This window comes from Peromyscus eremicus, chromosome 16_21, assembly GCF_949786415.1.
Source record: "Peromyscus eremicus chromosome 16_21, PerEre_H2_v1, whole genome shotgun sequence".
NCBI classification, from domain to species: domain Eukaryota; kingdom Metazoa; phylum Chordata; class Mammalia; order Rodentia; family Cricetidae; genus Peromyscus; species Peromyscus eremicus.
In genome coordinates, this window is record NC_081432.1 from 64,863,931 (window position 1) to 64,885,163 (window position 21,233).

At 34.1% G+C, this 21,233-nt stretch overlaps 1 protein-coding gene across 4 annotated transcripts in view; it reads right to left on the reverse strand.

The window, feature by feature from the left end:
• Tbc1d5 (TBC1 domain family member 5) overlaps window positions 1–21,233 on the reverse strand; it is a 454,960-nt gene that overhangs the window by 271,895 nt on the left and 161,832 nt on the right. For 3 of the 4 annotated variants that reach the window (XM_059244171.1, XM_059244170.1, XM_059244173.1), the window contains exon 3: window positions 10,531–10,662. In XM_059244171.1, coding sequence (XP_059100154.1) covers window positions 10,531–10,627 — 97 coding nt within the window. In that variant the 5' untranslated portion in view covers window positions 10,628–10,662. Of the gene's footprint in view, window positions 1–10,530; window positions 10,663–15,879; window positions 15,949–21,233 lie in introns of those variants that run through there. The other variant, XM_059244172.1, reaches the window with a different exon arrangement.

A 21,233-nucleotide genomic window follows, 5' to 3' on the forward strand; every position in this document is an offset into this window, starting at 1 on the left:
TACATGCCCTCAGTATGGTGTTCATTAAAGTCTCAGCTGTTTTGTTTCTACCAGTGGCAGCCCAAACATAGCCTTATTTTTCTTTGTTAAAAGGCCAGATTGTGCATAAATACACACCTAATATGTGTGTGAGTGTGCATGGCATGCATGTGTTTAAAAGGGAAAATTTACTAAGCTTGTAAATGTTTCATCACTTCCCCTTAGACCTGGTGTGTGAGTAAATGAAGTCTCTTTTTCATAAGGACAGTATCTATCAGTCTTCTGAAAGAACTGTAACACAATATCACCTCTAAAATTAGATTACAAATACAAATTGCAATTTTTCAATAAATGATTCTACAAAAATGTAACTCAAAACCATTCTTTAAGGATTTCTCTATATAATTTGAATCTCCTCCCCAAATTTTCTGTAACACTCTAGATTTTAATCCCAAGTGTCTAAAACATATTTAAATGACAACTTTTCTCTTTTGTATTCCAACAAATATGAAGTGGCTCTGACTTAAACACAAGACTCAAAACTGCACATTTCAGTAATTAAGCCATAACCCAAATTTCTGCTTTTCTCCAAAGTTCACTGACTTTTAAAATTCAAAGTAAAAACTTTTATTGATATATATGTAAATAATTATCTGTTATTATATAGCATCACATATTGCTGTACAGTATTAACATTGTTTATATATACAAAATTAATCATTATTAAATAATTAAAAATAGAATACACAAAAGTTTGTAAAATATTTAATATATTATTTGATAAATTTATCAAAAGATTTATTTTTAATATGTTACTTTGTTACTTATGGTCTTAATTTTAACATAAAGTTACTTAAATATTCATTATTAAATATTATTTAATTATTTAAATATTATGCCTGACAACTACATTGAAAATAATTTAACCTAAGTGCTAACAAGTATTGCCTATGTATCAGTTTGTCACATAGTAAACAAAATTACAATAAATATTAACTACTGTATGCAAACATAACTGTTTAAGAAAATCATAATTTTATCCCCAAAATAAATGGTTAAAGAAAATGGCCTTCTTAGGTGAACATACTGTCTATATCCCACTCACTGGGGTTACTTAAGGAACCACATCCAAGGGTCCAGCTCCACTCCCGATGTCTAAGCCTTATCCTTTCAGTTCACCCTTAAAGACACAAAGAGTGGATGCAATACTATTTCATTAACAAATGATGTGGAACATGATTTTCAGAATGCAACCTGATGTCATAATTGGTAAAAAACAAACAATAAAAACAAAAAACATAAGGTTCAATTATAAGTTCAGAGAACTTAAGTGCTTCCTCTCTGATATACTAAGTGCTGATTACTCTCTGTGTCTTAAACACAAAAGCAAAGATATAAGATAAGGTTAGACCTAGAGGAAAAAAATAGAGAATACAAGAATAGAGAACCAGTGAAACCAAAAGTCAGTTCACTGGAAGACAAAAGTCAACAATGTGGTTTGTGAGTTGAACTGTATCTTCTCTAGTTTTTGACAATGGTAAATGACATATCCAACAAAGCAATGTCTTTTGTTCCTTTTCTGCTCTGCTCATTTTTCAATTTAGTTTCTTCTTACTCTCTAATATTAAAAGATCTTCAGATGTGTTTTATAATAGTCACATTATACAGATATTGTAGTGAAGTTTTTCTGTCACTCTGGCTTGGTTGTTCATTCCTTTAAGAGTGTTATACAAAAATATTTTTTTCACTTACCAATTTTTCTTTCATTCTATTATGGATAATATTTTAAGATTATTTTTTTTTCAAAAAAGCTATCAGCAAACTCATTTTCACCTAGATATCCTGATGTCTTCATTTGGACTTATGACCCATTTTGTATTAATGCTATTAGCTGAAACTCTATGCGCAGATATATAGGCAGACTCTAAGATTTATATGTGCATGTGTATGGATGTTCAATTTTTCCAGTGCCCTTTGTTGAAAAAACTATTCTTTCTCTACTGTATTTCCTTTTCTCCATTTTCAAAAATCAGTCCACTATATTTGGGTGTACCTATACTCAAGCTGTCTGTTCTGAGGTCAGGAGCTTCAGTTCTCTGACTACTCTGGATAAACACTGAATTTTAAGAGAAACCATGTCTGACTGTTAAAAGTGATTAGATAGACACATAAGGTCAGACTGTGGAGGACTATTGGGACGTTCTTTCAGTCATTCCAAACAATAAGGGATTTAGTACAGACTTGGGATTTGCTTCTGAAATGCTGTAGCTCTAACATGAGGTGAATTGATCTTGACTTCCAAGAAAGAGTAAACATTTCAAAAGCAAATGACATTATTCCACAAAGGTACTAGACAATTTCCCAGATTGTACAGAGAATGTTAAGAATAAAGACTACAAGCCAGATGTGGGAGCTCATGCCTATAACCCTGGCACTCAGGAGGTAGAGAAAGGTAGACCTCTGTGAGTTAGAAGCCAGGCAGGTCTATACAGAGAGCCTTAGGTCAGACAGGGCCCCAAGAGTGAAAACCTGTTTCAAAAGCAAATAAATAGTAGAAAGGACCAGCAAGGGTTGGAAGAAGACCAATTAATGCCTTAATAAAAGAAATGTTTCTCTATTTGAATGTATTATCAATACATTTTTAAATGGGGTAGGAAGAAAAGGAAAGCAAGAAAGAAGCACAGCAGTGGAAGTGGGGCAGGGCACAAGAAGGGATGGATGGAGGGAGGGAGGGAGGAAGAGAGGGAGGGAGGAAGAGAGGGAGGGAGGAAGAGAGGGAGGGAGGAAGAGAGGGAGGGAGGAAGGATTAATAGGGGAGGGCAGAGAAGCTGATGAAAATACAAGATAGTTCTGAATCTCAATGGAATGAGATGTAATTAACTTTTTCACTCTGGGCATCCCCTAACCTCACATTTTTCATTAAATATTTAATACCTAATTACCTTTTACATATGTTCTAGTTTTAAATGTATATCTTTATAATTTTTTTTCTTAATAATGGGCAAAAGAAGATAGAATCCTAAAGTAGCAGAAACTTAGTGAATTGACCAAACTAGACCAAAGAGTCTCAATTTAAAATTATAGTATTGAACGATATTGATCATGTCTATTTATAAATGTGCTGTTCTTCCGGAGCTTACTCCCAGCATCTAGATCAGGTGGTTCTCCACCTCCTGCAGTTAAAGATCCAAGGAATCTAATACTGTTTTCTGGCCTCCATAGGTACCACCATAGATGTGCCATACACTTACACAGAAACACATCCATATACATAAACAAAATAAATACTCTTTAAAAGAAACTAACAGGAGTGATAAACTACTTTGTATGTCCTTCCAAGAAACTTCTCCAGAACTCAAGACTTAATTTTAAGGTAAGAAAATACCCAGATTAGAATGTAAAACAAAAGTCCTTTTGAGAATTATTTTGCCTATTTTATATTGTACAAACATATACATTCTCCTCCACTAAGGTAGTTAATTGGGAGTGACTTTAATGTATCCATAAATTGAAATACTACAGCAATATTAAGCCAAGACAAAATTAAACTCAACACTACTAAAGCTGTCCAGGACACATGTTCCCTTCCCTAACCACTTTTAAGAATTTTTCAATACTATTAACACAATGATAAATAGGACATGTAATGGAAAGCATGAAAAATACCAAAAAATGTTGTATTTACATTTTTGCAAGCTTTGCTTTATGATTTTCCATGTGTCTTCCAACACTTTATAGCTAACAGCACTTGTACAAAAATCAGTTAGGCCATTAAAAGTTTTTCTTTAATAGAGGTAAGAATTCATTACTACATTTTTCTATGTGAAGTATGCTATTAAATAATAGCTTGTACACTAATTAAAGCAAATGTAATTGTGAGAACACATTGACATTGTTAAAGTAAATTAGTCAATTTGCTAATAGTTTCATTTAAAGTGACCCTAATTGTATTAATTGTGATACTAGCAAATTAAATTGAAGAGCATTAAACACACTATTTTAATATGTCCTAGAGGAATGAATTCTCCATTATATCAGCAGAAAAAAAAAAGTGATTACATGCCCTCCATGCCCCAAATAAAACTTGCATATATACAAGTTCACTTGTGTAAGTGAACACATACTCAATGTACAACCTAGATCAACAGAAAAGGTCTTGCTAGGATGCATACACTCAATATCTTTTTTTTTAAGACTCTTTTTGTTTTGTTTCATTTTGTTTTGTTTTGTTTGTTTGTTTTTCGAGACAGGGTTTCTCTGTGTAGCTTTGCACCTTTCCTGGAACTCACTCTGTAGCCCACGCTGTCCTCGAACTCACAGAGATTCGCCTGGCTCTGCCTCCCGAGTGCTGGAATTAAAGGCGTGCACCACCACCGCCTGGCTTTCAATATCTTTTAATAATAGTTACATGCTATAAAATAAACCACATGAAAGATCTTCAGATATATGTGAAATATCATAGCATCATTTTTTCTCTGACTAACAAAAACTACTTCACCATTAATTTGCTCAAACTAAGCTGTTAAAATGTTAAGGAAACAAGCATATTCATGTGGAATATAAGCAACATGAAAACACATTTTGAAGATATTCTACACTATAAAGGAGCCATCACTTAATAAATGCAATCAAGTAAGAAGGATATATGACCCCCAATAAGAACTTAAAGGGCCCACAGATATAATAACAGTATGTTAGATAACTATTAAATAATTCTTAGTTTATTCAAGATGAATCAATATTTCTTGGCCAGCTTTACAAGTCCTCCCTAACCTAGCCCACTCTATGCCATTTTGCTAATAGCCTTGGTGCCAAGGATATAGAAGGCTCTCACCAGTTACCATTAACAAGTTTACTCCTTTCCTGGGGACTTATTTTGATAAACTCTACTTTGTTAAGAGATGTGGTACTACTCCCACAGATACCATCTATACATGCCTGGAATCTCCTCTGTGATTCACATACAGCCAAATCTTCACTTTCTCAGAGGCCTTCCCTGACAATTTTAAGTACTCCTTGAAACATTACCCTGTTCTCATTCTTAGCACTGCTTTTTTCTCTTTATTTCTATAGTAATCTGTCAGCGTTTTATTATCTCTCCAAGAGTAAAATATGACTCCAGATGGGCAACCAAGAAGTCTACAGAACTAATTCTAGGACAGCCAGGGCTACACAAAGAAACCCTGTATCAAAAGCCAACCAACCAACAAACCAACCAACCAACCAGAGACAGTGTCAATAGGCTGTAATAATTGTGGTCTCTGGGGCATCCAAATTGAGGAGAGGCATCCCACACTTGGCACTGGATTTTGTATTTAGCAGTAACCTGAGGCTTCTGGGGGGACCATTAGGGTACTATAGGGTAACTCTCATGAAATTCTTTAATATGATATAGAAAGGTCATAAAATAGCAGGTTTCCATATGACTTTCTCTTTTGCCTCTACTTACCTAATCTTCCCCCACTTTGATTCTCCCTTTTCCTTTCATACCACCCAAATTATACTATACCCTCCATTAAGATCACTAGTTTCCTGGATTACACAGGTTAGAAATTTCTGTTTCTTGCAAGTTAGAAACACAAACATAAAGATTCAACACTAATGTCAACATACAAGTAATAACATGAGACCACTGTCTTTCTGCGTCTGGCTTATTGAGCAGCCGTCCCCTCTTGTAACAGGGCTGATCCTAACAAAGACAGTTGTTTTTTTGTTTGTTTGTTCGTCTGTTTTCCAGGGCCAGTTTGCTATGACCTCTGCCCCATATTACCCCACCATCCTATGTTGACTCACGTCTGGCTTCAATCAGATCCTCAGGAAGTACATCCAGTTTAGTAGCCAATCAGGGTAATATCCGGCAAGAAGCAGGAACTGTTCTTGCTATTTTCAGTCAATAGACCCCTGACACTGCACACAGACCCCTGACACTGCAACCACAGTTGCTGACCAGATGTCGTGAGCCAATTATAAAATGATTCCTATACCCATAAGGGTCTATACCCAATCACATCAAAGGAGCCTGTGAGCTTCTTTCGAGGTTGCCTTTTTACCACTTTGTTGGATAGTTTGACCCTGGCGTGCTCAAATTTTTATTCTAGAGAAATTAAATGCTCTTGTTGATTGCATACATGTCTGATGGTCTTTTATGGGGCTTCTCATGAACCCTAACACTTATATTATTCAGCATAAATGTTTTCAGTGCAGAGAGATGCAAAACACAAAGCCTGTCAACAGGAGAGCATTGACAAGAGAGGGGAGCCCCAAACTTAATTAAGGCAGCTTGCTTCTGTGGGAGGGAGAATCCTTTTCCTTTAAAGATTCGGACCTACTCACAAAGCTGCAGTGGATGGCCTCACATCCATGAGTTTTTGAGCAGCAAAAACTGGACACAAAGGGTTATTTAAAAAAAAAAAGAGGACACAAAGTTGGAGTGGTTGGAGAGGTGGTGTAGTGTAGTGACAAAAATGAGGGGCTGAGTACAATCAAAACACATTTATGAAATTCTCAAATACTTAAGAGAAATATATTTTAAAATGTGAATTTTATGAAAGAAAACAATTTACTGTTCAATATTCTTTCCCCAGATACTAAATTTTCAATAAATATTTTTATATAAATAAGCTAACATTAGCTACATGGTCTATAGTACTTTCTGTTTGATAGTAAACATGTGAGTCAGGTGTGGGTAGCACATGACTTTAACCCCAGCACTCGGTAGGAAAAGGCAGATGTATCACTGGGTTCAAGGCTACCCACCTTGCCTACATAGTGAATTCCAGTCCAGACAGGGCTATATAATGAGACCCTGTCTCAACAAAACAAAATAAAACGAACCCTCCCAAAAAAAAGCAAAAACATGTGTTTCTATGATTCTCTAATTCACTTATTAGATACTGCTTTATCAACTATCATATCAACATGTCTCATTATCTAGTAATGCAATTAAACAAGTAATAAATTCATTAAAACACCATTCAATAAAATATAATAAGTACTAATATGCTTAAAGATATTGATGATATACTGGTGATCTTGGTCAAAGTCATTCATACTCTACTAAAATTTTCACCATATAAAAATTAGCTCTAACAAGTCACCAGGTTGTTGGTGTACTCCTTTAATCCCAGAGGCAGGGGGATCTTTGTGAGTTCCAGACCAGCCTGATCTACAAAGAAAGTTCCAGGACAGCCATGGCTACACAGAGAAACCCTGTCTACACAGACAAACAAAACAAACAAACAAACAACAACAACGAAAAGTCAATTATTGATAATGTCTCTCCCTCTAGTTCCAAAACTCTGATAGCAAAATAAGGAAAACTGAGGGGGAAAAAAGCTTATAGAAGCAATACTAAATTTAAAAGTACTCTGAACATCATGTATTTTTCTATCTGAGGATAGAAAGCTGTGAAGCAGGTAATGTTTAAAAATAAAGAGATACAGTAAAAGTTACCTAACAATACACAAGTGTCAAGTCAGAAGGGGAATGTTCTATCACGTAACACCCAAGCTAAAACTTTTGGCAATATATTACAAAATACTATTCTCAAAGGAGACTCAATAGAGGAAAAACTTCTTGTAGCACAAATAAAAGTATAAGCTGTTATAAAATTGGAGAAACAAAGCCAGGTCTTTAATCCCAGCACTCAAGAGGCAGAGTCAGGTGGATCTCTGTGAGTTCTAGGCCAGCCTGGTCTACAGAGCAAGATCCAGGACAGGCACCAAAACAACACAGAAAAACCCTGTCTCGAAAAAACCAAAAGAAAAGAAGAAAGAAAAAAAAAAAGAAATTGAGGAAAAAAATAGTACTCCTAATTAGACTATTCAATAGATGAAATTCTCCTATATCTTGAGATTATCAGCCTCAGTTAAAAATAATCATTTTCATTTGATTTATCATTTAAAGTCAGATGGTAAGAACAAATAATTATGAAAACAAAAAATAGTGTAGTATTTTCTGTGGAATTATGTGTATCTGGTCAATTATTACCAAAGACTCTGGAATTTAAGATGGTAATTTAAACAAATGATAAAACATGCTAAGGCACAAAAAAATATGTAATATATTTTTATACTGTTTATTGTTTAGAAAAACAGAGATTAAAAGTGTAATTAACATGGAAAATAAATATGTTCTAAGATGTCATACATATGTAGGAACAGTTCTTTTTCTTCCCCAATGAAAATAAAATATGTACCTTTTTTTCTCTAATTCCCTTTTCTTGTCTAACTTTAAAAGAACTCAAAATCATTTAATAGTACTGTTTCTTTACAAATGTTAGAATTCAGATTTGAGGAAATAGAATGTTTTACTATTGGAATCTCTGACAGGGTTGTTTTTAATTGCAGATGACTCAAGGCAGGAAAACTACTAATCCAAATCTGGTCTTTATCTGTTTAGACAAGGAGTCATTGTGTAGCCATAAATTCCCTATAGTCTATTGCAGAAATGCACAAAAAGCTTCCAAATACTTCAAAACTCCCAATGCAAGACAGAAATAAAAATAAACTACAATGGTGATGATTCTTCAAGTAAATATGACAACTTCAAAAATATGTAATACATATTTTTTTGTGCATGCAAAATGACAACTTAAGAAGATCAAATCTGTACTTGATGTAAAATGTTTACACATACAACACACAAAACTCACTATGGTTAGTAACCTTTATGGCTTAGAAAAAGCAGATATTTACATATCTTGCTTTCCTTATGTGCCTGCATGTATGTGTGTTTTGTATATATTTTTAACAGTTGACAGCTGTTGTAGAGCATACAGAGATGCCAAGCTGAATGAGGGTCTTGATTACTTCAAGATTAGCTATCTAAAGTTTCTATTCATTTTAAGTGTTGTTAGTTGGAAGAGTCATTAGTCACTTCCTTGTCTCATAGAACATCAGCATACATTTACATTGTTAATGAACATTTGGGGTAAATGAATTAATGGCACTTTAAAACATCAATTCAGTCCTAATAACTTGGTATGTCACAGAAATGTTAGGCTAGGATATAAATGAAAATCCCTTTCAGTAAAGGTAACTGCTCATTCCTTTAGACAATAAAAGATAAAATTAATTTAAAATGTTTTTAACCAGGATAAAAAAAATGTTCGATATTTAATGAAATAGCCCATAGAAAAATATTCACTTAAAACACAACAGAAAATGATCTTCTCAAATAAGCATATAAACAAGAGATATTCTAAAAAGTATTGGCAAAATTATTTTGTATGCTTCTAATACAAAAACATACTCACTTTTAAAGCATTTATCAAATTATGAGTACTTCTTACAGGTATTAAATTTAAGGGAAACATCACTAGAAAAGCTTTCAGGCTTTCTAACAACATATTAAAATACTTCAACTGCAATAATGAGAATTAATTTTCATATTACCAAAATCTAAACAGCTGTCTTTTTAAGTCCTCATGTAACAAAAATAAAATAAAATAAAATCACAAAATAATTTTGAAGGGCAAAAGGTGCTATTTTCAACAAAAATATCAACGGCATTTACAGGATGTAGAAAGCATTAAAGAGTCAGTCTCTCTCTCTCTCTCTCTCTCTCTCTCTCTCTCTCTCTCTCTCTCTCTCTCTCTCTCTCTCTCTGTCTCTCCCTAAATAAATAAATACATAAACAAATGCACTTCATAAAGAGCTTTTTTTCTATAGAAATGACCATTTTAGGAGTCAGTTAATTTTTTAAAATTACCAAAATATCATAGCAGACCTTAATATCAGTATACAGGTAAAAATAACTTTATTTGAACTATGTTACCAAATTTGTTTGAAATAGGTTTCTTGATATATGCATTTCATGAGTAAAAAAAAATATACTTAGTCACTTGAGCAAGAAACTTAATAGCGTTCAATGAACTACTCAAGAATAAGGATAAAGCTTCAAGAATTTTCATAACTCATATCTTTCAGGAAAGTCTACCATTAAGTAAACATGGAAAAATAATATCTAGTTCTGGCACATACATATTTGAAACATTTTAAAGAGTAAAACATCAACAATGCATATCTTTCAATAATCTACAACTTAACAATTTTATTGCACATATCTATAATAGTGTGACACAAATTTCAATTATTTACAGAAAAGAAAAGAAATATGTGAATCACTACCAAAAAGTTCATCCTAGAATTTAACTCAATTTAATGTGTGTGTGGAGGAGAGGGGGGCAAGGGATAGATTAACTAAAAAGTCAATACCAACAGTTTATGATTCTTCAAAACATGTTTGACAAACAGCATTTTGTATTTCAACCACTTTATATATACAGGCATTGTCTAGAATATAACTTTTCTTAAAGAATGACAGTGTATTAAACATTTGGTTAATATATCCTCTATCTTTAATACAAAGGGAACTTTTTCTGGTATTCACTAGTATCAAGAATATTCTATACATATCTAGAAAAATATTCTTAAAGTTGTTCTGATTAGCTTCATGGAAAGACTTACACCTATAGTATGGACAGAACTTACTAAAGTCCCTTTGTTAAGTTCCCAGCATATGGAAATGGCGTCTGCACACAAAACTTACCTAAAGACTTATTTGAATAGCTGGACAAGGGGTCAATGCCTACTTCTTGTTCTTCTGATTGCAGAGGATGTCTAGTTTCAGAGATGGAATGATACATTGCATAAAGTGGAGACAGTCACCAAAAGTAATTACCTAGTGAAAATCCAAAAGAAAAAAGATGAATATATTTTTTTCTGATATGACTGGGAAGGAATACTAGACAGAATGAAATGATTAAATGATCGTTGTAGACATCAACAAGCTTTCTATAGGCTACAGGGTCTGTTACTACACCTTGGAGGACTTGTGAAAAAGAGGAAAAAAAATGTCAAAAACTTTCTATGCCATCAATGCTTCAAAAAAAATCTAGACTTCATTTATAACTATTAGTTTGATGTGGAGTTACATTTATTTTTAGTAAAATTTATACAAAACTCTTATCTTAAAAGTTTTTGTAAAATCTCGTATTTATAACATCATTAGTTTAACAAAGCTATACATTTTAACAAGGACATTCAAAACAAAAAATACAATCAATGAAAATTACTCATAATAATATTAGTAAGAAAAACCATTACTAACATTTTATTGTATTATGTTTATGCTTATCTTTACTGTGGATATTTAGAGTTCACATTTTCAATGTGATCCACTAAAGAAAACATACTGATTATATAGAACTACTATTAAATTACATAAATTATTATTAAATTATTATGAGTGTTGTCCTTTTGACTAAATTGCAATTCCTAATGGATATCTAGCACTTACTATATTATATAGTTATCACAATTGATGTAATCAATTCATCAATTTACATAATACTTTCATCAATTTTTATTCAAAATTATGTAAGTATCACATGAAAGAAACTGCAAAAAATAGTGAGTAAGCAATCCAATGAAAATGATATTTAATAAATAAAAAATAGTCAACCTTATAAGATTTAATTATTTAAATATGGAGCAGGCTTCAGAGGCACAACTACACAAATCCGTATTAATCTTCTTGCACTTCAAAATGTCTATCCCATCTGCTTATCTCTAAAAATTCTTACCTTGTAATATCCTCTTGTGGCTTTTCTGATTTTTATGAGAACTCAGCTCCCTTGCTTACCTGTAGCATGAATCTTAAAAGTTCTTATTAATAAAATCAAACTTGAGGCCAGTTATTGGGGTGAATGCTGGAAGATCAGAGAAGCAGAACAGGCCACAGCTTCCTCACCTCGCCAAATCCTCAGCTGATCCTGTTTCCTCACACTGGATGCCTCTGACTCCTAATCCACAATGAATCTCAGCTGAACTGCTACTCGAAAGCCTGAAACCTTAACCAGCCAAAATGCTTCTAGTTCCTGGTTTTCACACCTTATATATCTTTCTGCTGTCTTCCATCACTCTCTGGGATTAAAGGCGTGAGTCACCATGCCTAGCTGTTACCAATGTGGCCTTGAACTCACAGAGATCCAGAGGGATTTCTGCCTCTGGAATGCTAGGATTAAAGGCGTGTGCTACCACTGCCTATCCTCTATGTTTAATATTGTGGCTGTTCTGTTCTGTGACCCCAGATAAGTTTATTAGCATGCACAATATTTCGAGGAACACAATACCACCACACTTACCCACAATCACAGTTCAATGTAAATAAGTCCTGTTCCCTTGGGATTATGGCTAAACCAAGACTAGTACAAAGTTAGGAAAATAGAGAATGGATTGTGAAAGTGCTGGTGGTTTTGTTGTCCTGACAGGACTAGAGTCCCTTGGGAAAAGGACACCAACAGAGGAAATGTCTCCACCAGGATGACATGCCCACACATCTGAGGGGAATTTCCTTGATTAATGATTGGTGTGGAGAGTCTCACACATTTATGGGAAGTGCTAGCTAGCTCTTACAGATGGTTCTAAGGTAGAAAAGAAAGCAAGCTGAGAAAGCCACGGAGAGCAAGTCAGTGATCACTGTTCTTCCACGCTCTCTGCTTCAGTTCCTGATTCTGGATTTCTGTTTGAGCTGCTACCTTGGTGTCCCTTGATGATGGATTCTAACTGGTAAGATGTTATAAACTCTTCCATCTGCAAGTTGCTTTTGGTCATACGTTATCACAGTGACAGAGAAGCAACTAGACAGTGAACATGAAACAGGACTTCCTAAAACCAGAAAATCCAACCTCATATATCTAAGACAGTTGTCAGAGTTTAGAAATGTATGTTCAAATCAATAAACTTATATAGAAGGAACTTTGAGGAATAGAATCCAATAGAGAATAACACAATACAGGTTGCTATAGTATAAAACAGAATCCAATGAATGAATTCAGTTTAACAAATAAATGAAAACAAAGTCTTCTACAGTTGACCAAAATATGATTACCAAATTCAAATTTGTAAGGAAGTCAGGTAGCAGGTATTACCAGTAACAGCTAATATTTAAAACAATGAATATATGGGAAAGTATTGTGTCACTCTTCATTCTCCCTACAACCTAATTATGTATTTTCTTTACCTTTACTGAAATTTCGCCCAAGAGAAACCTAATTAAATTTGCTAAGCCACATAATAAGTATTGATTCATTCATTCACTCATTCACTTTTGTTTGTATGTGTATTTTGTCTGCAAGCATGGCTGGTACCTACAGAGGCTAGACAAGGGTATTGGATCCCCTGGCACTGGAGTTACAGAAGTTTATAAGCCACCATGTGGATGCTGGGAACTGAACCCCAGTCTTGTGAAAGAGCAGCCAGTGCTCTTAATTGCTAAGCCAGCTCTCCAGCCTCATACAGTATTAAAGTATTAAAGAGTATTGAACATACTCTGTTTTTTTTCCAAAGTTCGCACTTTTTTTTCCGGCATTACTTGGTTTTCTCAGGAGAAAGTCAATAAGACAAACCAATTATAAAGCAATGAGAGGGAGGGGCCAATGAATAACTGAAGCATCCTTCATTCTGGTTCTGTTTTGTCAAGACAGACAACAGTTGTCCAGGATGGTGTGAAATCTTCTTACAAAATTGCACATATTGGCAAATAATGCAAATTTTTAAATAATTACTGCCATGGAATAGATTTTTAAATAGCTTCCAAATTTATATTTAGAACATGGGTACTTTAAAATAAGATTCAAATTCTCTATTTTATATTCTTAAAAACAATAGAAAAATGGGAATATGTCTATTCTGAGCTGTTAAATTTCCTTCAAATTTCCTAAATAGTCTATCAAATATGGGCTTTCATAGTCATATTTAACTTCTTATTTTTATAGTAGAACTCTGCTCTTACAAGCTTTACAAGTACAAATGAATGAATTTTAGGGATTTTATACTTTCTGAAAAACAGATTACAATCAAACTGAGACCAAAGTCTATTTTAGAAAGTAAAGAGATGGGGTATAGCTCAGTTGGCAGAGTGCTTGCTTAAAAGGTACAAAGCCCTGAGTTCAATCCCTAACACTAAGTAAGGTGGTTCCTACCTAGACTACAGTAGATTCTGTCTCAAAAACGGGGACCAGAAGGGTCAACTGGGATCCATAATGGTATGTACCTGTTGTCCCCAATACTCAGGGCAAGGCTGGAGACAAGCCTAGACAATACAGAAAGAGAGACCCCTACATCTGAAAAACATGATGTTCATATCTGTTCAAGATACTGAAAGACACTTAAGGATTTTTTCATTCCTTAAAGAAGGTTAAAATTCCAAAAATGATTCAATAAAATTAGACTTAATTATAATCCTTCAGAACAGCAGTTCTCAACCTGTGAGTCTCGACTCCCACTGGGGGTCACATAGCAGATTTCCTGTATATCAGATATTTACATTATGATTCACGACAGTACCAAAATTACAGTTATGAAGTAGCAATAAAACAATTTTATGGTTGGGGGGCCACCACAACATGAAGAACATGGGGTCACAGCATTAGGGAGGTTGAGAACCACTGCTAGAACTTGATAAGTCTATGGTAATAGCCAAAAGCCAAAATGTAAAGTTAAACCATTCATAAAGATAGTAATTTACAATCATTCTTTACAATGAGGAAAGCACTATATCATAATTTATGATGCCTACAGATCAAAACTGAGACATTGAAAAGTATTTATAATTAAACAAAGTAAACATGCAGACTAATAATAAGTTACTTTCAAGTAATGTACTGATAAAGAGTATGGATGATGTTCTTCATTTTGTTTTAATTACAGATTTAAATACTAATCTAATTTAAAAGTAACTAAAAAGTTGCTGCCTTGGATTCTATTGCTTTGTTTTAAATGTAAAGGCTTCTTGTATCTTTTAGAATAAAAATGTTAATTCTGTCTATTATTGCTAGAGGGATAACCCTGTAAAAATCTAAATAAAATGTTGCTTTTAAATGTGAAATAAATTTACTAGGAATTCCCCAATTTGTGTTTCATAAATGTACCAGGAAAAGTTTATTACAAAGCAAAGTTTATTATTAAAGATCTTTAAACAAATGTGTCTGCATTCTTACTGGCCTGATGGATCTTTAAAAATTACATATTCAGTGTTCTATTATACCTAAAACTTCTTTTACAAATTCTGACATGAATCTTGTTGTTATAATATTAAATCTAAATATGAAAGAATCTATCTCAAAAAAATTTATACACTAATACACAGCTTACAAGACAATGGGTATTTCAAAGGTCATGATGGTTGGGATTTAAAGTATATTAAAGACACTGCAATATTTTTTGTTTATAGAAAGTATTCTTAATTAAAAGTTCGAGTTGCCAGCAATGCATGGGTAAAATACTACCTATAATATGTTGAATAGCATGTACTATTTTAAAATAGCATATAAACAGAAGTTCAAATAATCTAATCTATTCTCATTGACTGTGAAATTTCACTTTCTCCAATTTAACATTCATTTCTTCACTGCTTATAATACTTACTTAGAATTAGTATTCTGAATTGTCATTCTAAAGATAAACATATTTTAAAAGTTCATATAAACATTATTCATTCATTTGAATTATTGACTGATGGCAAACTAAAAAATAATTAAATCAAGCACTGAAAACACAAAGTGGAATTCCTTTACACACACACACACCAAAAAAAAACAAAAACAAAAAACAAAACAAAAAAAACAAACAGAAGAAGAAGAAAAGATAAAACCACACAACAAGTTTCAACATACTACTTTAGAATTTAATAACAAACAGGAAGAAGACAGCAAAAGTAAGTATGTGTCATAGGTAGAACGTATTCACTATGATATGATGTGCATTTAACCTAAAATATGACATCTTGGCTCTAACAGAAAGCTTCCTTGACATAAGTTTAGAAGCTTTATTTTCATATTTAAAAGGTAAAGCAACTGAACATTTTATATAAGTCGCACAAAAGATAGAAAAATACCTTTTTAAGTTGAAATGGTAGTAGTTAAAGGTAAACTTCTGCTTGAAAACAATGTTCTTAAAAAGATCAACTACAAAGAAGACAAGATAAAAGTATGAAGTCCTATTTAAAAATTCTTTCAATCTTTAATGCAGGACAGCCACATGGACTTTAAATAGGTTAATTAAGTATTAAGATTGATCACTTTAAGTCTTAATATTTAATATTGTTAGATTGTATATCAAAGTAGTTTTATTATTTATTTACTCCAAACCTTTATAAAATACTTCATTTGACAATAGGGAGTCTGATTCTCACAAGATAAATGTACTTACAATGCCAAATAAATTATATATAAAAGCATTTGTCTAAATACATGTCATTCAACATTACCAATCATTATTAAAACACTGAAACTCATTTTTATCAACCATAAACTTGAAATATCAAGTGTTGTCTATTCTCAGTTATATGACTATAATAACTTTCTATATCAAGAATAATGATCAAAAGAAAATTAAAATACACTAGAGTCTTATAATTTTTATACTGTTAGAATAAAATATTAAAAGCAAGATGTATAAGAAATATATAGTATGTAAGACACTCATAGTATAACTAAAATGTTTATTCTATTAAATAGTAATACACTTGGCTTTCCAGTACACAAACTTGTAAAGCCATAAGAAAGACCCTGATATAACTATATAAACTCTGAACATTTTAAAGTACCAAATTATCACTATTAAAAAAAATTGTCAGAATATCCTCAGATGACTCCAAAGCTGTCTTCATATGAAGAAGATGAAGAAAAGAAGCTTGCAACATGAGGTATTTCTATAGCCCCCACCTCCTGGTCATCAAAAGAGGAGAAGCACTTATGTCATCACAGGCATCTTGGGGACACTACTGCTGTGACCAAACACTATGATCACAGCAGCTCCCGTTTTGTTGTTGTTGTTTTTCATTTTAAGGCTTGAGGGCCAAAGTTTCCCCTCCCTCCTCTCCTCCCAGTGCTTCCCCTCATCCCACCCCAATCCACTCCTCCTCTGTTTCTGTTTAGGAAAGGGCAGGTCTCCTGTGGCTATCAGCAAAACATGGCACATCAACTTGCAGTAAGACTAAGCGCCTCCCCATGTATTAAGGATGGGCAAGGCAACCTAGTTAAGAGTCCCAAAAGAGTAGGGTCCCAAAAGCCAGTAAAAGAGTTGGAGACAGCCCCTGATCGCACTGCTAGGAATCCCATAAGAGGACCAAGCCACATAACTGTAACACATATGCAATGGGCCTTGGTCAGGCCCATGCAGGCTCCCTGGTTAATGGTTCAGTCTCTGTGAGCCCCCTAAGAGTCCAGGTTAGTTGACTCTGTGGGTTTTCCTGTGGTATCCTTGACTTCTCTGGCTCCTAAAATCCTTTCTCCCCTTCTGCAGGATTCACAAGCTCTGCCTAATGTTTGGCTGTGGGTCTACATCTGTTTCCATCAGTTGATGGATGAAGCATCTTTGATGATAACTGTTTTAGCAACTCTTATAAAGGAAAGCATTTAACTGGGGATTGCTTACAGGTTCTTACTCCATTGTTGTCATGGGAGCAAGGCAGTATGCAGGCAGATACAGTGTTGGAGAAGCAGCTGAGAGTTCTATATCCTGATCAGCAGACAGCAGGAAGAGAGAGCCAGGGGGCCCAGCTTGAGCAATAGAAACCTGAAAGCCCAGTGACACATCTCCTCCAATGAGACCACATGCCCGAGTAGTGCTGTGGCACCACCTGGTGATCAAGCATTCAAATCTATGAGCATCTGAGGGCCATTCCTATAGAAACCACCACAACAGGCACCTTAGCAAAAACAAACAAACAAACAAACAAACAAACAAACAAAACCCACAACTACATACACACAAACACAAAAGATAACAGTGGATAAAGTAGTTTTGAGGCTGGATTAAAGAAAACAAAGAATTAAGTCAATATGGGATAGAAAAGAACCCCTCACCACAGAAGTGTTGAGAACTCCATCAGATTAGTCATGGTGGCTCATGACTTTAATTCCAGTATTTGGGAGGCAGAGGCAGAAAGATCTCCATGTTTGAGTTCAGCCTAGTCTATGTATCGTGAGTTCCAGGACAGCCAGGGCTACATAGTGAGACCTTATGTCAAAAGAAAAAAAAAAACAAAAAACAAAACAGTACAGTCAAAAAAAATCTGTTGTGAAAGTTGCTTGCAAAGAGCTAATAGTCCTTATTATTAAAGGATTTTCAAATAGGAATGTGAAAATATTAAGGAACTATATTTATGTCCTAAGTATACATGGCCAGGGATACTTGTTCTCCCAACTACAAAACTTAAATTTTCTAAGAATCTCATAAGTTAGTATATCAACTCCATTTACAGTAAAAGACACATTTCAGCAGCTTTTCATATACTGTTTAAATTCTACTTATATACTCTAATTCTACTTCATACTCATGGATTCTGAAATTATTTTCCATGTGAATCACCCTGATGTGGCATCCACACCTTCTTCCCAACCTGACAGATACAGCCCAGGTCCCATACCCAAAGGCCTGGCTGAGTCAGGCCTTTTCTGACTGAGCTGCAGCCAATCTCTAGTCTTCTGACAGATAAAGACACTAAAAAATAGAAAGACGTCTCATACGAACGGATTGATAAAACTAATACTCTGAAAATGACCATTTTACCAAAAGGTATTTACAGATTCAAGGCAATCCCACTCAAAATCCCCACTGCATTTTTACAGAAATATGAAAAACTATTCATAGGTACCACAAATGATCCCAGATAGCCAAACCGATCTTGAACATACAGTGTATCACCGAGCCATTCCAATAAAACCACTATGGTACTGGCACAAAACCAGACATGTGGCCCAATGGAACAAAATCAAAGACCCAAACCTCAGTGCATCTTACCTCAGCCATTTAATTATCTGAGGAAGAGTCCAAAACATAAGCTGGGAAAAGAGAGCATTGTCAACCAACTATACAGGGTAAATGGAGTCCACATGTAGAGGAAGGAGTTTACTCCTACATCTGTCACCTTGGCATCAGAGAACTAAATGTAAACCTGAAGCATGGAACTGTTAGAAGAAAGCTGAGGCAGTACTTAAGACTACATCTTTCCAGACAGCTTCTGCACAGCTAAAGAAACAACCAACCAGGCAAGGCAGAAGGCTAAAGACTGGGAAAGAATCTTCTAACAACATACATTTCAAGGGACTACTATCAGAATTTAAAAAAAAAAAAAAAAGACTCAAAAAACAAAGAAACTATAAAAAATAAAAATAGGACTCAAACAGGGATTTCTCAAAAGAAGAGGAACAAAAACAAACAAAAAAGCTAGTAAACATCTCAAAATATGTTCATCCCCTCCAGCAATTAGGAAAATGCAAATTCAAACAACTTCAAGATTATATCTTACCCCAATCAGAATGGTAAACATCAACAACAACAACAACAACAACAACAAACAACTAAAACAGCTGACAATAAATGATAGAATGGCTGTGGCAGAGAGGTAACTCTCACTCACTGTTTATGTAACCACAAACTGGTACAACCACCATGGAAATTATTATACAGGACTATCAAAAAGCTAAAAATAAATCTACCATAAAGGCCAGCTATAACCATCCCTTGGCATATGCCCAAAGGACTAAATGTCCTATTCCTCAGATACTAGCTAAGTCATGTTCATTGCTGCTCTATTCACAATAGTGAAGAAATGGAAACAACCTAAATGGCCTAAAACTGATGAGTGGATAACGAAAGTATAGTACATATACACTATGAAATAATATTTAAGTATAAGAAAAAAACATAGAAAATGCAGATAAATGGGCAGAAGTCGAAAAAAATCATATTGAGTGAGGTAACCTGGACCCAGAAAGACAAATGTCACTTCTTCTGTCTCATTTGAGGCCCCAAGGTCTAAATCTTCACATGTGAATACACATACTGGTGTAACTACAGAAAGCAGGAAAGTAAAAAGAAACCATTGCAAAGGATCGCTGTGGATCAAAATCTTCCAGCATCATTAGACAGGCAGGCAGGCAGGTATGCATATGTGCACATGAGCATACACATACATGCTCTTGGAGGAGACGGGCTCCCTTTTTCCAATAAAATTAGGAAAGATGAAAAAAAAAGTCACATGAAATTTGTGCATTTTACTAATCCAGTGAGTCAAGCCGATGTACTTGGGGAAAAAGAATCTACATCCTCTTTGGGTTGGAGTTACCAAGTTAGCTCTTGAATATACCAGTTCAGTGAGAGAAAAATTTCACAACACTTTTATTCAGCTCTAAAAGATTAAGTTTTCAGAAAAATTTCTGAGAAGCAAGTAATATCGCAAATTATTATGTAATAGGCAAGTTCATAAATCAAATATCACATAAATAAAATACAAAGACTATGTAAAAACAAATGATGACATGCCATAAAGTAATAATTAAAATCCACCAAATTAATAAGGTTGATGGGGGGGGATTAACAACTAGAATTCCCAAGTATCCTTATATTTTATGAAAAGAAAAAAACCTGTATTTCAATAATAAGAGAAAGTATTTCAGAGTACATCTGGTCTACATTAGACATAAATTACAGAAAATCTTGTGGCTAATTTTTAAGTCTATTTCATAAAAAATACACATATATGAACATAAATAAGGTACAATAACTAACAACTTCTACAATTTTCTAGTTTTTAAAGATGTTTCTACTTTTACTTCAAATATTTTCTCTTGAGACAAAATTAAATTCTAGATAAAATATGGCATTCTAAAGGAAAGAAAAACATTTTAATTTCATATAATACTTTTCTCATGATTGACAGAAAGATTAAATAAATCCTTTATGGAGACATATATAAAAAGCTGAGCATACTATACAATGTTCCTTATCATGGTGTCCTGACAATATACATAAACAATTCTTCATAAGACATCAGCTATGGCCGGGTGGTGGTGGCGCACGCCTTTAATCCCAGCACTTGGGAGGCAGAGGCAGGCAAATCTCTGAGTTTGAGGCCAGCCTGATCTATAGAGTGAGATCCAGGAAAGGCACAAAGCTACACAGAGAAACAGAGAAACCCTGTCTCGAAAAACCAAAAAAAAAAAAAAAAAAAAAAAGACATCAGCTATATGACTAGTTAAGGTTACTAAGGTTACATTTATCTGTTACATAAAAGGTAGAAGAATGTAAGCAGAGAACTGAAACAGACTACACGTGCGGTGTAGGCACACTTCTTGGCAGAGGAAACGTGTAAATGTCCAGAGACAAGTAGTTGCACATGTTTTTCCATTCTAAGTACATAAAGCATTGAAAGCATAGGGTTTTCATCAGGCTCAAAAAGAAAGG